General features: G+C 43.8%; 1 protein-coding gene across 6 annotated transcripts; it reads left to right on the top strand.

Moving 5' to 3' along the window:
- Positions 1 to 518: 518 nt before the first annotated feature.
- Positions 519 to 15251, top strand: LOC128701125 (uncharacterized). 6 transcript variants are annotated; one of them, XM_070100543.1, is made up of 5 exons: positions 519 to 658; positions 1180 to 1385; positions 11243 to 11342; positions 12152 to 12291; positions 13021 to 15251. In XM_070100543.1, the coding sequence occupies exons 4-5, from the start codon at positions 12192 to 12194 to the stop codon at positions 14820 to 14822; spliced, it is 1902 nt and encodes a 633-aa protein (XP_069956644.1). In that variant the 5' UTR covers positions 519 to 658; positions 1180 to 1385; positions 11243 to 11342; positions 12152 to 12191; the 3' UTR covers positions 14823 to 15251. The 6 variants fall into 6 exon arrangements, with proteins under 6 accessions (XP_069956644.1, XP_069956643.1, XP_069956645.1 ...); XM_070100542.1 differs by lacking the exon at positions 11243 to 11342; XM_070100544.1 differs by lacking the exons at positions 519 to 658; positions 1180 to 1385; positions 11243 to 11342 and adding an exon at positions 6857 to 6997.
- The last annotated feature ends 383 nt before the right edge of the window (positions 15252 to 15634 follow it).

The raw sequence follows: 15634 nt of genomic DNA, 5'->3' as shown, positions 1-15634 counted from the left end.
TCAAGACTGGGAACCAAAGCAATCATAGTACCAGGGAAAGAGAGTACAACTTTGGTACAACAATCTTCCCTTCATGTAGAGTACTAGTGGTACAATAATCTCCCTCTGCTTGCTGTCAACAGTAACAGCCTGGTTGATCAGGTCCTGATCCACCATGAGGCCTGGTCGCAGATAGGGCCGTGGGGGCGTTGACCCCCGAAACCCTCTTCAGGTATACTCTCGTGTAGAGTACTGATGGTATAATAGTAGTGGAGTTGAGCGCCTCTGGTGGCGAGAGTGGTGACCCTGAGAGAGGTTCCTTGAGAGTGGTGGTGATCTCTTGATCCCAGGAATGTGATCTATGTCACCTGGGAGTGAACTTATCCTCCCAGGTAGCCCATGACCCCCACGGGCTGAGCTCTTCATCCTGAGTAGTAGTGATGGTGTAGTAGTACCATCTAGTGGTGGTAGTGGTGATGTAGTAGTGCCATCTAGTGTTGGTAGTTAGAGTTAGTCAGGTTATCGGTGATGGTGTTATAGTGAAGGTCAGGACAGTGACCAACCTCAAGGTCACTGAAGGTCATTTGAACTTCACTGGTTGTACAGAAGAGACGTGTTGCTCCTCCTGCCGCCCCGCCGGCTTTACCGCTTCCTCATCCTTATAATACACCTAAATAACGTAAGTATTGTCTGGTGACGTATTTGTCAGTACAACAGCAGAGTTCAGCTGCAGCTCCTGGTCCCCACCACCAGTTTGGTCACCAAATTAGTAATATTTTAATAAGTCTTAATTTAATTTTCCTAGGGGTCTAATGTCTTAGAGAGGGGGGGGTGATTGACCTTAGTGGAGGGGTTTTGATGCGAGGAACTGGAGCTACTCCCCTTCCTCTGATCAAACAATAACTCTCACACTAGACGTTACATAACCCATAATTATGTATCCAGTTCTGGGTTATTTTTTTTCCATTATTGAAAATTAACTTTAAGGTCTCTTGATCCAAGGAACTTGCGCCTTGTGATCCACATAAACTTCCACGTAAACAAACTGTTAGTTATCAGGTTTATGTGAAAGAAATATTTATTAAAGAAAAAGATAGTTTTACCATGTTAAACATTAATTTATATATCAGTTTGTATTACATGGTAATGTTTATAAATGTGTAATGTTTATGGTTATAATGCGAATGTGTTTTGTTTCAGGTGTGGTAACTGAGGAGTGCTGTGCCTGGCTGTGTCTGCTGCAACATTGATCAACACAGCAACCTTGACCAGTCTGAGGGGTGGAGACAACCACATTAATAAATGGTCTGACCCATAGCATTTAGTGTTATATCTGGAGAGGATTACTCTATGTGGAGATGCAGCAGCTGGAGACACGTCAGAGGTGGGCGGGGCCCACTTGTAAGGTAATTCCAGGTTACAAGTCCACTAAAGTTTGGTTATTGAAGTAGAAATGTGTAAGTGATATATTATGGCTCGGTTGGTAGTGGCGTTAACTGAAGAACCGGGGTTCGATCCCGGGCACAAGTGGGCATGTTCATTTATATTCATGGCTACTGTTAACTTCAGAAAGCAGGCCTACTGACCCTAAGCAGGCCTACTGGTAGGGGTCGCATCCTGGGGGAGTATAAATACCCTAATAAAAATGTCAGATGTCATCCTGACGTGATTGTGTAAATTGTGTTAATCTACCGGGTTAATAATTATACTGAAGCAGGCCTACTGGCCCATGTTAGGCAAGTCTAACTCGCAACCACTCATTTGTCTAACATTTTTAAAACTACACAGCCAAAGGTTTAGCTTCACATGACAGAATAAATTTTCCTCAGAGAATATATTATAGCCGGAAAAATCAATAACAGTTCCTCAGAAATGTGGAAATAACCGCATCTCCCTATTTTCAGTAGAGTTATAGAGGACCTGGACAAGTAACTTTATGCTTTGAAGTCCCAAAAATATTCTGTGGGTTTAGCGCGTAACAACTCTAGAGTCTGTATTAGAGCATCTTGGGGGGGGGGGGAGTATTTGTTTTGAAATTGGGCTATACAGTGTATATTTAGAGACTTTACCTGGAGTTTACCTGGAGAGAGTTCCGGGGGTCAACGCCCCCGCGGCCCGGTCTGTGACCAGGCCTCCTTAGGTCAGTGTCCCGGGATGCGACCCACACCAGTCGACTAACACCCAGGTACCCATTTTACTGATGGGGAACATAGACAACAGGTTGAAAGAAACACGTCCAATGTTTCTACTCTGGCTGGGAATCGAACCCAGGCCCTCACCGTGTGAAGCGAGAGCGTTAACCACCAGGCCACCAGAACCACTTTGTAGGCTGATCTTACCTAGACCCCCCCTTGATCTTACATGGACCCTCCTTGATCTTACCTGGACCCTCCTTGATCTTACCTGGACCCTCCTTGATCTTACCTGGACCCTCCTTGATCTTACCTGGACCCTCCTTGATCTTACCTGGACCCCCCTTGATCTTACCTGGGCCCTCCTTGATCTTACCTGGACCCCCCTTGATCTTACCTGGACCCTCCTTGATCTTACCTGGACCCCCCTTAATCTTACCTGGACCCCCTTGATCTTACCTGGATCCCCCTTAATCTTACCTGGACCCCCTTTGATCTTACATGGACCCCCTTGATCTTACCTAGACCCCTCTTGATATTAACTAGACCCCCTTGATCTTACCTAGGCCCCCCTTGATCTTACCTAGGCCCCCCTTGATCTTTCCTAAGCCCCCCTTGATCTTACCTAAGCCCCCCTTGATCTTACCTAGACCCACCTTGATCTTACCTAGACCCCCCTTGATCTTACCTAGACCCCCCTTGATCTTACCTAGACCCCCCTTGATCTTACCTAGACCCCCCTTGATCTTACCTAGACCCCCCTTGATCTTACCTAGACCCCCCTTGATCTTACCTGGACCCCCCTTGATCTTACCTAGACCCCCCTTGATCTTACCTAGACCCATCTTGATCTTACCTGGACCCCCCTTGATCTTACCTAGACCCATCTTGATCTTACCTAGACCTCCCTTGATCTTACCTAGACCCCCCTTGATCTTACCTAGACCCCTCTTGATCTTACCTTCACTTCATCCACCCTTGCACCGCCACTGCTCTGCAAATTAGTAAGGCCTATACCTGGAGTATGTACTACATAGTTGATGTATATACATTTTGTAGGTCTACAATTATTTAGTTTCAACTATCAAAATAACTTATAGATTTAGGTAGTGTTAAGTAGGATAGGTAAGGTATAGAACAGGAGAATCTGCTATATGCATTATGAATGCATATAGCAGGGGAGAGTAATCTCCCCTGAAGGCATAGATTACGTAGAACTGTAGGCCTAGGAACCCACCAACGACCTTCAGTAGCTGTCTGCAGTCTGTTATTGCACGTGGTTTCCGTGGGGATGTTGGTGGGTTTCGGGCTTTGGGTAGCGGTTGTGGTGGGTGTTCTACGTTTTTTATGCCTTTGGCCAAACTGTGTAAAGTTAAATATTGGTTTATTGAGTTGACACAATTTCACCATATTGGTAAATTTAAGCGGCGTTCAGGTTCGTATGAATATAAGTATTAGCGTTAAGAAGTGCAGTTGGTTTGATAGTTTGTATAAGTAGTGAAGTGTAACGCTTCTGGCAGCAGACGTTAATGTTGAAAATAATGAAAACCTCTGTTCTGAAGTGTTAGTCGGAAGAAAAGATTCACTAACATCGGATGCTGATGAGTATAGTTACGGGAGTGATTTAGTTCGGTGTTAGAATGGGATTATTAACCCTGCTGAGTTAGAAACCCAGAAAGAGGTACGTTGAGTGGGGGGCTTGAATGCAGTGGTCTTCAGGTTGTGCCTAGGATGCCAGCAATAACTGGCAGGTAAAGTAGGTTATGAATTCAGGCTGGCATAGTAGTGTGTTAGGAGACTGTTATACGGCAGAGCTCCAACTGATTAGATAATCCACAGCGTTGGTTGTTAGCTTAGTGTGCTGAGGGACGTGGAAGTGTAGGGGAAATACAATGATGTCTTAATGATCCTAACTACCTTCATGTTAAATTGGGATGCCCTTCAAGGGGTGTCTTTGTACTAGTGAAGGTATCTTAATACGAGCAGTTGCAAGTACCCTCCCCTTGGATCAAACCTGATTGCCCAACATTTCCCATCCTGTGTATAACCCCCATAGATAATATATTTATATAGTAATGGAAAAATTTATTTGGGTAAATGTGCACGTATGTAAAAGTTTGAATTGGGAAGGGGGGCGGTAAACACTCAGGGGACAGGACTGTAAATCAATCAGGTTTGATTAAGAGGAGAGTACAGCAAGTAGACTTTTTATCATTTTTTTTCCATTTAGACGCCTATATTTAAGGGATATTAGGAGTAGGATTGGCTAGGTTGTAATGTATATAAGGGAGTTTATTCTCCAACTTGTTTAATTACGTCAGAATCCTCCTGACCAACAAGACATGGTGACCTTTGTCTCCAGTGTTCTAATATCCTGTGTTAAGACTTGTGTAGGGTGAAGTATTTGCAGTGATAAGCATCTATATACTTGCGAAGGTTACGATGTGTGGTTTACCATATAAAGTATTACAAGGAAGGTCTCTAGCATGCCTAGGCATTTCTGGCAGAATAATCCTAATTCTTACTCTATATTGACACAGGTTATTGAGAGGTACATTTTAATATATCCTATAGCATTAGGTAACTGAAGTAAATTAGATTTATGATAGTGATAATATAAAACATATTCCCATCACTAAATTTACTAATTGTTATAAGTCTTGGAGTGGTAGTGTTTCTGCTGAAGCTCCTATATTGGGAGAGTTGGGCGAACTTAGGGTTAACTTAAGATTTCTTATAGTTACTGCCTATGAGGAATTCGCAGATATTGAGAGTGAATCTATTTTGTTTTGGGTGTGCATGATACGAGTAATAGTATGTGGTTTTGATGTAGTTACCTGATGATGGGGTGTGTTGGAGACATGTTTTTTAAAGGTAGTTTTGAAAATGGTGGCTGAGTCTGCAGTTCTTGAGTTTTCAGGCTGGAGTTCCAGATTTTAGGCCCCTTTTACGTACATAGTTTTTTTTCTTGTATAGATTTATTAAACTAACGGCTATGTTTATTATGCACCCCATACCCATCCTGTGGGCGGTAGTCAAAAGATTACAGAGGTACATAATTAGTCCAGGGATTGGAGTCCAAAGTTTTGAGGGCTGAGCAAGTTAGAGGTAATGAATTTAGCCGGACACGGGGAATTTCAGATTTTTGTCAGGTATTATGCCTATGGGTCCAACTATCAAAATGTTTTAGTTCAGGGTTAATATTGGAATTTGTAAATGTAGGTTGCACAGTAGTGTGGATGTTCTGTACAGAGAGTTTAGGTCTTAGAAGGAGGGGGAGGGAGGAGGAGGTTGTCTAGCATTGGATTGCGTGTGATTCTTACTGCGGCTGTTATGTTGGGTGATTATTGGCTTAAGATGGGTTGCTGCTTTTGATCCCAGGCACAAATAGCATAGGTGAGGCAGGGATAAATATACTATTCACTCTGTGGTACGTTACTACGTATCTCAGAGAGGATCCCAACCCTTTGGATGCTTTCTTTTTTTATGTGCAGGCCCAGGAATTTTCCCTCATTAATTCTAATCATATTTATGTTCAGTTGTGCAACATCTGCTCTGTTCCCAGACACTTAAACATGAGCCATTTTTATTTAGGTTTTCTAGCGAAGAGCTAACACTGGTGCTGAGTGAGGCAAGATCAGGGTGGGAGACGACAGAAGTCTTGCTGAAGACAAGAGAGAATAGGTGTTGATACATTGATCTTTCCAATGAAGATCATGTTGTACATGAGGTCATGACATTTCAAAATTTATCATACCCCAAACTACTAATAATGGCAGAACTGAGGCTGTTCGCCTCATTTCTACTATTGTTAGTAGGGTTGGGGGTAGGTAAATTTTTTTTTTCCCCCCCGAGCTTAAAGCTCCCGAATTGTGTAAATGTTATCCTCCTGCTGATAAATACAGCAGTTGAGGCTTGTCTCAAAGTTATAAAAAGAAATATATCTTTGGTGTTCTTACACACACACACACACACACACACACACACACACACACACACACACACACACACACACACACACACACACACACACACACACACACACACACACACACACACACACACACACACACACACACACACACACACACACACACACACACACACACACACACACACACACACACACACACACACACACACACACACACACACACACACACACACACACACACACACACACACACACACACACACACACACACACACAGTGTTCGTGTTTTTTTTCCTTGAACATTATCACGGCAAAGAAAGACATTTAATTTATTACGTTTTAATTAATGCTATTAAGTTTATCGAATCTTGTAGGCTGAAGATATTCTCCACATTGTGGGCAGCTGCTGTGTGGTGAAGTCCGTGTTGTGGGCAGCTGCTGTGTGGTGAAGTCCGTGTTGTGGGCAGCTGCTGTGTGGTGAAGTCCGTGTTGTGGGCAGCTGCTGTGTGGTGAAGTCCGTGTTGTGGGCAGCTGCTGTGTGGTGAAGTCCGTGTTGTGGGCAGCTGCTGTGTGGTGAAGTCCGTGTTGTGGGCAGCTGCTGTGTGGTGAAGTCCGTGTTGTGGGCAGCTGCTGTGTGGTGAAGTCCGTGTTGTGGGCAGCTGCTGTGTGGTGAAGTCCGTGTTGTGGGCAGCTGCTGTGTGGTGAAGTCCGTGTTGTGGGCAGCTGCTGTGTGGTGAAGTCCGTGTTGTGGGCAGCTGCTGTGTGGTGAAGTCCGTGTTGTGGGCAGCTGCTGTGTGGTGAAGTCCGTGTTGTGGGCAGCTGCTGTGTGGTGAAGTCCGTGTTGTGGGCAGCTGCTGTGTGGTGAAGTCCGTGTTGTGGGCAGCTGCTGTGTGGTGAAGTCCGTGTTGTGGGCAGTTGCAATACGCTAAAACAGTGTCTGCAAAGATAAAAAGTATGGACATTACTAGATTATTCATGAACTGCAGTAAGCAATAGTGTGAAGTCTTACTATGTATTTACAATGCTTTCTTCAACATTTTATAGAAGGGAAAATTGCTAAAATATTTTCAAAACTGATCAAAAATTACCATGAAACTGGAGAAATCCAAGTTTAAATTACCACAGGTTGTTAGAGCTCGAGGTGTTGATGGTGTGGTGGATGGCAGAGGAGTGACTAGTGGCGCCACTATTCTTGACCTCCATGGCTAAATGGCGCCACTGACCTGGAGGAGGGGGCTGATGTCAATGGTTGTTTGTGGGGAGGGGGAAGGATCGGGGGGTTGGCTGGTGGTGGAGGGGTTGGAAGTGAGTAGTTAGTTGTTACTGGTGGGAGGGTGATGGGGAGGGGGTAGGTAGGGGGGATGGTTGTCACTTGGTAATTACTGAGGGACTAACAGTCTTGTTATTGTGTGTTAACGTGACTTTAACCTTGATATTTGAAACGCCCTGGACACTAGCCCAAAGACACTCGTTTGCCACATATTCGTAATTCTAATGAGCAATGTCAAAGGACTCGTTTTGAAAACCGTCTCCTTGATGTTGGGCTTACGTATTTGACATCTTTTGTAGGTTTAGTGTTTAGTTTTGATAGTGGTAAGCCACAGCACCGTATCTTCCTCTGCAGATGACACCCGAATTTGCATAACACTTCAGGTCGCTTGTTCTATCTAGGCTGGAATATTGCTGCAAACTAACAGCACCTTTCAAGGCAGGTGAAACTGCTGACCTAGAAATGTACAGAGAACCTTCACGGCACACACAACTGCAATAAAACACCATTATTACTAGGAACGCTGAAGTTCCTCAACCAGTACTTCCTAGAATGCAGGTTGGAGAGATACATGATCATATACACTTGGAAAATCCTAGAGGGATTAGTACCAAACTTGCACACGAAAATCACTCCCCATGAAAGCGAAAGACTCGGCAGACGGTCCTGGTTACATGGGTTAGTTGGTTAATAGGGCTTTAAAGCCTGTCAACTACACGAGGGCCATTAAGGCTGCATATTCCCTGCTCACCATAGGTCAAGAATACTTTCATTCCTTTCAAATGGATAAAACACTCAGGATATATAGTATTATATACATTGAGAGAGACCTCTCACTGCGCTCATCCTTATAACACTTTATAACATGTAAATTAAGTTTAATAATTATAGATATCTTTTAGTCATCCCTACCATTAATTATGACACTTCTCCTCCATCACTTGTACAATAGTAATTTTATTAGCATTGCTGAAACTATCACAACAAAAATAGACGTGAATCTCAAGTATACTATAGTTACCCATAAAAATTCATGCTCTTAAGTATTAAAGAAAAAGGAGTTTTGAGTGAGATTGAGGACTAACTATTTTAGTATGTTTATTTAATAACAGGTAAGTAAGTTTATTCAGATATAATTTCATACACACAAATAGTTACATAAATTATCATACATAGTAGCATATGGGTAGATTACCTAGGATAACCCAAAGTCAGATAGTGACTTATTCCCATTGTCCCGTAGCTTGACTGGTAGCGCACTCAGCTCACACACACAAGTCCGTGGTGCGATCCTCTGTACGGGTGAAAATATTAGGACGTGTTTCCTTAAGACACCTGCAGTAAAATAGGTACCTGGGTGTTAATCGACTGCCGTGGGTGGCATCCTGGGGACAAAATTTGCCTAATTTGCCCGAGAAGCTCAGCATAACAAGTGGCTTTCTATACAGTAGTATATTAACGATGTCAGCTAGGCCTGTATACATTGTACTTGTAGAAATTAAGATTATTATTGGGTTGCTTGGCTAGTTAATGGGGTTTCAAGCCAATCGATTACACGAAGGTCATTAAGACTGTGTATCGCCTATTCACCACGAGCCATGAAAACTTGAATGCCTGAACTTAGAAATAAATCCATGTGTCAGCATATATACACAGAGATACACGAGCTATAATAATGATGGGCATCACAGAGGAATGGTGAACACACTAGATGAGGTGGCCAGAAGGGCTCACGTAGGCAGGCAAAGCTACTGGTCATGGAGACTGGGCGAACCTAGATTATAATCATGGGGGAGCGCGCTAGACCCGTAGGATTATACAGCGCGTGTGGGGGGGGATGTGGAAGGTATTCAGGCTCGATTCAGAGAACCGGAGCACAGATCCAATTCCCTAGATCAAGAGCCCTTCACCAGCGTCAAGGAACCTCCCTTGAGAAAGGGGGGAACCTAGAGGCACACGAGGAATGGCCAGGAATTCTGTTGAGAACTCAACATGGACTTAGGAGGTAGTCAGAGACAGAAAGGCTTCCAGCAATCTGATGCAGCAAAGTGCTGGACACAGTGCACACAACCGGGGAGGAGATGAAAAAACTGCTGTGTGAGCTAGATGCCTGGAAGGTGGTGGGACCAGATAACATCTCTCCGTGGATCCTGAGAGAGAGTGAGAGAGAGCGCGAGCGCAGAGGCAATGTGTAAGCTGCTAGCAGCAGTCTTCAATACTATCGGAACAGGGCAGCTGCCAGAGATGTGGAAGACAGCAAATGTAGTCCCAATTTTTAAGAAAGGAGACAGACAAGCAGCATTAAACTACAGACCTGTGTCCCTGACACGTATAGTATATAAAGTTATGGAGAAGATTATCAGAAGAGTGATGGAGCACCTAAAACGTAGTGGGCTCATACTTGACAACCAACTCGGCTTTAGAGATGGAAAATCTTGTCACAAACCTCCTGGAGTTCTACAACAAGGTAACAGAAGATAGGAGAGAAAGGGATGGGTAGACTGTATTTTCTTGAACTCTTCTACTTCTGACTCAGTATCGCACAAGAGACTGGTACAAGAGCCAGTGGATCATGCAGGAATAACTGGAAAAGTACGTATAGGTCAGTACCATACGGCTATATACCCTGTGTGTAATTTTGTTTTTTTTTCGAGACCGCTACAAATGGTTTCACAGACTGTACTACATTACACATTTATTCCACGATAACTCAATAAAGCCAGTATGATTTATTTCTGTTGGGCTCATAATTTTTTTATTATTAACACATCGGCCGTCTCCCACCAAGGCAGGGTGGCCCGGAAAAGAAAAACTTTCATCATTCACTCCTTCACTGTCTTGCCAGAGGCGCACTTACACCACAGTTATAAAACTGCAACAATATATTATTACTGGCAAGCGTTAAACCCAAAAAACATAATGAACCTGAGTAACAAGAGGCGATCAGGTCTGATCTGAAGAAGACGAGGGTGGTTCCAATTCCTCGGATCGAGAGTCATTCACCAACAACTAAGGTCTATTCATGCAGGGGTTCTGACCTATATAGAGAAGTACAGATAGATAGATAGATAGATAGAAGGAAAGAATTGAGGGTAAACAGGGTGATTAAGCAACGATGGTAGTTATGGAGGTACCAGCATAATGCTGATTGTGTTGGGCTGGTGGGGAAGGTGGGGGAGGAAAGGTGTGAAGGGTGGATGATAGGGGTGTCAGAGACCCAAGTTGAAGACTCATTTGCCAGTCAGCCAGCATAAAGCGGGTGAGGTGTCCCACTGGTGAGTTTGTTCTCTTGTCTGTGGCTGATAGTGTGACAAGTTGATAGTGTGACTGTGGTTAATAGTGTCTGTGGTAGTGTTTGTGGTTGATAGTGTTTGTACTCACCTAATTGTGGTTGCAGGGGTCGAGACTCGGCTCCTGGCCCCCGCCTCTTCACTGAGCGCTACTAGGCCCCTCTGCTTCCTGAGCTTTGTCATACCTCGTCTTAAAGCTATGTACGGTTCCTGCCTCCACTACATCACTTGCTAGGCTATTCCACTTCCTGACGACTCTGAAGAAATACTTCCTAACATCCCTGTGACTCGTCTGAGTCTTCAGCTTCCAACTGTGACCCCTTGTTTGTGTCCCCTCTGGAACATCCTGTCTCTGTCCATCTTGTCTATTCCACGCCGTATTTTGTATGTTATGTTTCCCCTGACCCTCCTGTCCTCCAGTGTCGTCAGTCCGATTTCCCTCAACCTTTCTTCGTAGGACATTTTCCTTAGCTCTGGAACTAGCTTTGTTGCAAACCTTAGTACTTTCTCTAATTTCTTGACGTGTTTGACAAGGTGTGGGTTCCAAACTGGTGCTGCATACTCCAGTATGGGCCTGACGTACACTGTACAGTATCTTGAACGATTCCTTACTAAGGTATCGGAATGCTATTCTCAGGTTTGCGAGGCGCCCACATGCTGCAACAGTTGTCTGGTTGTGTGCTTCCGGAGACATGCTCGATGTTATGATCACCCCAAGATCTTCCTCCTTGAGTGAGGTTTGTGGTTTGGTTGTGTGTGTGTTTGGATTGTCTGTAGATCTTTTAGGTTGGCGAGTTAAATATGATGGTGATGGATGTTGTGGTAATTATGGTTGTGGCGGTGGGAATGATTGTTGAGGGGTGGTGAGAAGAGTGGTTGTGAGGGTGGCAATGGTGAGGATGCTGGTGGTATAGGAGGGGGGGTGGGGGAGTGTACCGAGAACTGCACCCATTAACTGATAACTTTCTCAGATATGTACAGTAATATTACTTTATTAAGAAGACCCAGAGTGAGTTTAGTAAAGCCCTGAGTGGCCCTCACCGCCTCACATTATACACACCGCAGACGAACCATGCAACACCTCTAATGTATTTTGTTATACACTCTAGTTTTTCAGAATTTTTTTCTCGTACTTTCTACTTCCCTTCATGTATTTTCTAGTCTACTATGAGCTAGTAAAAGACTGTACTTAAATTAGTTTAAATTGTTAAAATATTCTGTTTTGTCGGCTATATGTCTAGTAGGTTTTTTTTTTTTTTTTTAATATGACCTTTGTGAGTTTAGCGCTTAGTTTTGGTTGATTTGATTATTTTAATGATAGTGTGCAGCGCTGTTTGACCCTTGTGGGTATAGCGCTTCTTTATAATGATATATTGTAATAGGTGACTGACTAATGAGGCTTTTCTCTTACGAACTCTGGTATTTAACTATTTTTTTTTGGATGCGAAATTAAAACTTTAATATAAATTCAGTGGTTTGCTTGTCGTGGTATAAATTTTCTATACATGTTAATGTATATTTGTTTACACACAATGTTCCCCAACAGTTCGCCGAGTGGCAAGACTTGATAGCTGTCGTCAGGAAGGATGAGTCAAGAATTCGAAGATAGGTTCTTGCATTGTCTTCACACAGATCTTCCTCCTCCGCTGCCCAGGCAGGCCAGAGACATGGACTACCCATCCTGTGGTGAGTACTGAGTTTTCATCAATGCGTGTAACAGTTCGTTATAACCATTATATCTAGCGCTGTCTGCCTCTGCGTCCCTTTCCCTCTTGAAACTCTTCTACCCCCTGTAACACTCATGGGGTTCGGGTTTTTATGGCTTTTGTGTGTGACCTGAACCCTAGCAACCTTGTCCTTCCTTATACTCGACCTAGATAAGAGATGGGTTATTTTTCCATGATTCAAAACGTTCTTGGTGACTTCCACACTAACCTAAACGAAGTGAAACGGGACTCCCTAAATCGTGGGTTCTATCCCCGCCCGTGGTATGGTTTGAAGTGAAACAGATTGTGGACGTAATACTGGAGGCCGACTGCAAAGCCAGTTGTGCATGGCTTCCGGCTTTCTGATTTGCCTGTGCCCATTATCAGATGAATTGAACATGCAACATTTGTGATCTTAGCCTTTTAAATAGGTAGGTAATGCTGTTTTATCGAGGCTCCAGCCTTTCTGGTTTCTCTGCAGAAGCGATCAACCAACTGGAAATAGCCATTTTTTTTTCAAGATAGCTGAAAATTAGCTGTGGTAAAAATTAATGATGGAAGCTGACGTTACAAGAACTAAACCAAACTGTTCAATCTTTTTCAGTCGTACAATTTGACTCGTTCCTCCAACAATAGACTAAACCACTGAAATTTATTGTTATATTACGAGATTTTTGCCTTTGTGTTTATACAAGAATGTATGTTACAGAACTGAGGCAGAGAGATGGACCGGAGGCTGTGTCCAGCAGGAGGCTAGGTGTGGGAGAGTCCCTGGCTGGATCAGCCTTGCTGCAGCTCGCCTCTAATATAATTCCCATCATGACTGGGATTGCCCCGTCCTCCAGGACTAAAGCAGCCACCGCCAGAACATTGAAATCTTCAAGGGGACCTAGTCTGTGCTCTTTTGCCCCTTCGTCAGCGAGATTCTCTGCCACCAACTCATTTACATCCGGAAAAAGTCAGAAGGATAAAACTCGATCAAAAAAGTTGAAGGCTAAATCAGTGACAGCAAAAGGAGAAAGAGACTCCATGTTAGTCGTGTCCGTAAATGAAGATGGTGATAGAACAAGTGCAATAAGCACTCGTGGAGAGCAAGATTACCAGGAGGCAAACAGCGCCATTTGCAAAGTGGGATCTGCACGGCCCATGCATTGTAAGAAGGAACTGGAAGAAACGAAGAATCTGAAATGCAAAATAATTCGTGAGAAATGTTTTTATGTATCGAGGGAGGTGAACCCAGATGGACGACACATTGAGAATGTTGTGGCTGAGTCTTCACGACCTATGGAAAGCTTCAGAGAAGAGAGCAAGGAGCACGTATATGAAGATCCAGAATTCTTTCTTAAAGAAGATATTGACAGGTTAGTATGCCATCAAACCCGAATACAAGCTCGGTCAACAGAAGCGAGACAGAAACCTAACAGTGTACCTCCAAAATCATTCAATACAGGTATTGATTCACAACAAAATGAAAGGAAGACGGCCATAAGAAAATCTGCCCCCGCGAAGCCACCTCGAAACAGCAGTTGCGGATATATTCATCCACCAAACAAGGAAATAGGCAACCACGGAAACGAGGACACGCTTCGCAGTAAAATCCAGAAAGGGGTGACCGTGGCTATAAGAGATGGCAAGCTAAGTGACTCTAGGAAAATTTCCTGCAGGACTTTTGATGGAAAGTCTGCAGGTTTTGAATCTCTCGTTAAACCTGAATTAAATATCGGTAATAACATCAGACCAGCAATAAGCATTAACAAATTGAAAACAGATGAAAAAATGGAATCTATACCTAGTTGCTCTACACAAAATGTCTATTATTTTGGAGCGGAGATGCGAGGCTCTAGTTCCTCATCTCTTAGGAATATGATAGTTTCTAGGCCTCCAGATAAAGAACTTCGACGCCGGAATAGCCGGTCTCTCAGTCCTTCCAGACCACCTGACGAAGGACTTCGAAGAAGAAACAGCCGATCTCTTAGCCCTTCCAGACCACCAGGCACACCATTTCAGTGCCAAAAGAATCCGTCTCGCAGCACTTCCAGACCATCCAACGAAGTAATTAAACGCCGGAATAGCAGGTCTCTCAGCCCATCGAAACCACTTGACAACCTTCTTAGACGTCGAAACAGCCGGTCTCTCAGCCCTGTCGGACCATCCTGCATGGCAGTTCGACGTCGTGAGAGCTGGTCTCTCAGTTCTTCCAAGAAATGGAAGAAAGAAGAAGTAGGTGAGCGCAGCAAGACCTCTTCACAGGGAAGGAAAATAAACATCACCCTCAGGGCAAAACCTGAGTTCAAGATGTCGATCAGAACACCACTGGGAAGTGTAGAGGTATCAGGAGAAGGTGGTGGTGGTGGTTGTTCTGTAAGAGAGTGCTCTAGATATCGCAACCATCAGCGTGCAAGACGATCTTCCTCTTCATCTCCTGTCGTGTTGCACAGAGACATGCCGCATCCCACCAGGACACGTCGCAGACTCTCCCATTCTCCCACACCGCAGCTTCAACGATGTTAATCTACGCTGTTACTGTCCTAGACAGTGGTCAATGTTATAATATCAAAGTAGTAAAAATAGTGAGGGAGAAGGCTATCCAGTTTTTATCTCTACGCAATTTTAACCATAAATCACACAAGAGCAGTGTGCCTCGTTGCAACAGCCTGGATACACCTCCCTCGCGATTAAAGTCATATATCTTCGCCTCTCTGGTCTCCGCTTGTCACCAGTTGTCCGAGGTATTGAACGGACGACCAGGCGCTGTTACACTTGTACATTTAGCGAGTTCCATGTAAAACAAAAATAATATAGACCAAGAAAATGCTACTGTCAGCACGACCTTTGCCATAGATAAATTAATTTGTTTTTATTTCTTTTTATATTAAAATAAGTCTTTTAAAATGTATATACATATACTGTATATTTCTAAACCAATAAAACTCCTAGCAAGCAATACCTTTAAATTAACTGACTGTTGATAAGAGTATTGGTAGTTGTTGGGGCTAACTACCTCACTGTCCAGGCGATGTAAGGCTCTTGGCCCCTCAAGGGAGGTTCCTTGATGCTGGTGAGGGGCTTTTGATTTAGGGGAATTGGATCTGTGCTCCAGTTCCCTGAATTAAGCCTGAATACCTTCCAGTCACCCCCCCCCCCCACAGGCACTGTGTAATCCTATGGGTTTAGCGCTTCCATATTATAATTTATTTGCCATCAGAATGTCTCGTCAAATGGCCACGTAAATTCCTGTGCTGGACGCAGACTTTTAAATTAGGTCAGGTTAGGTAAGGTTTGTTTGGAAACGGGACAAGTTTCCTGACGCGGGTCTTAGTCAT

Source organism: Cherax quadricarinatus, chromosome 73 (assembly GCF_038502225.1).
Source record: "Cherax quadricarinatus isolate ZL_2023a chromosome 73, ASM3850222v1, whole genome shotgun sequence".
NCBI classification, from domain to species: domain Eukaryota; kingdom Metazoa; phylum Arthropoda; class Malacostraca; order Decapoda; family Parastacidae; genus Cherax; species Cherax quadricarinatus.
The sequence above is the reverse complement of the archived record's forward strand: the minus strand, read 5'-3'. Positions and strand labels throughout refer to the sequence as shown.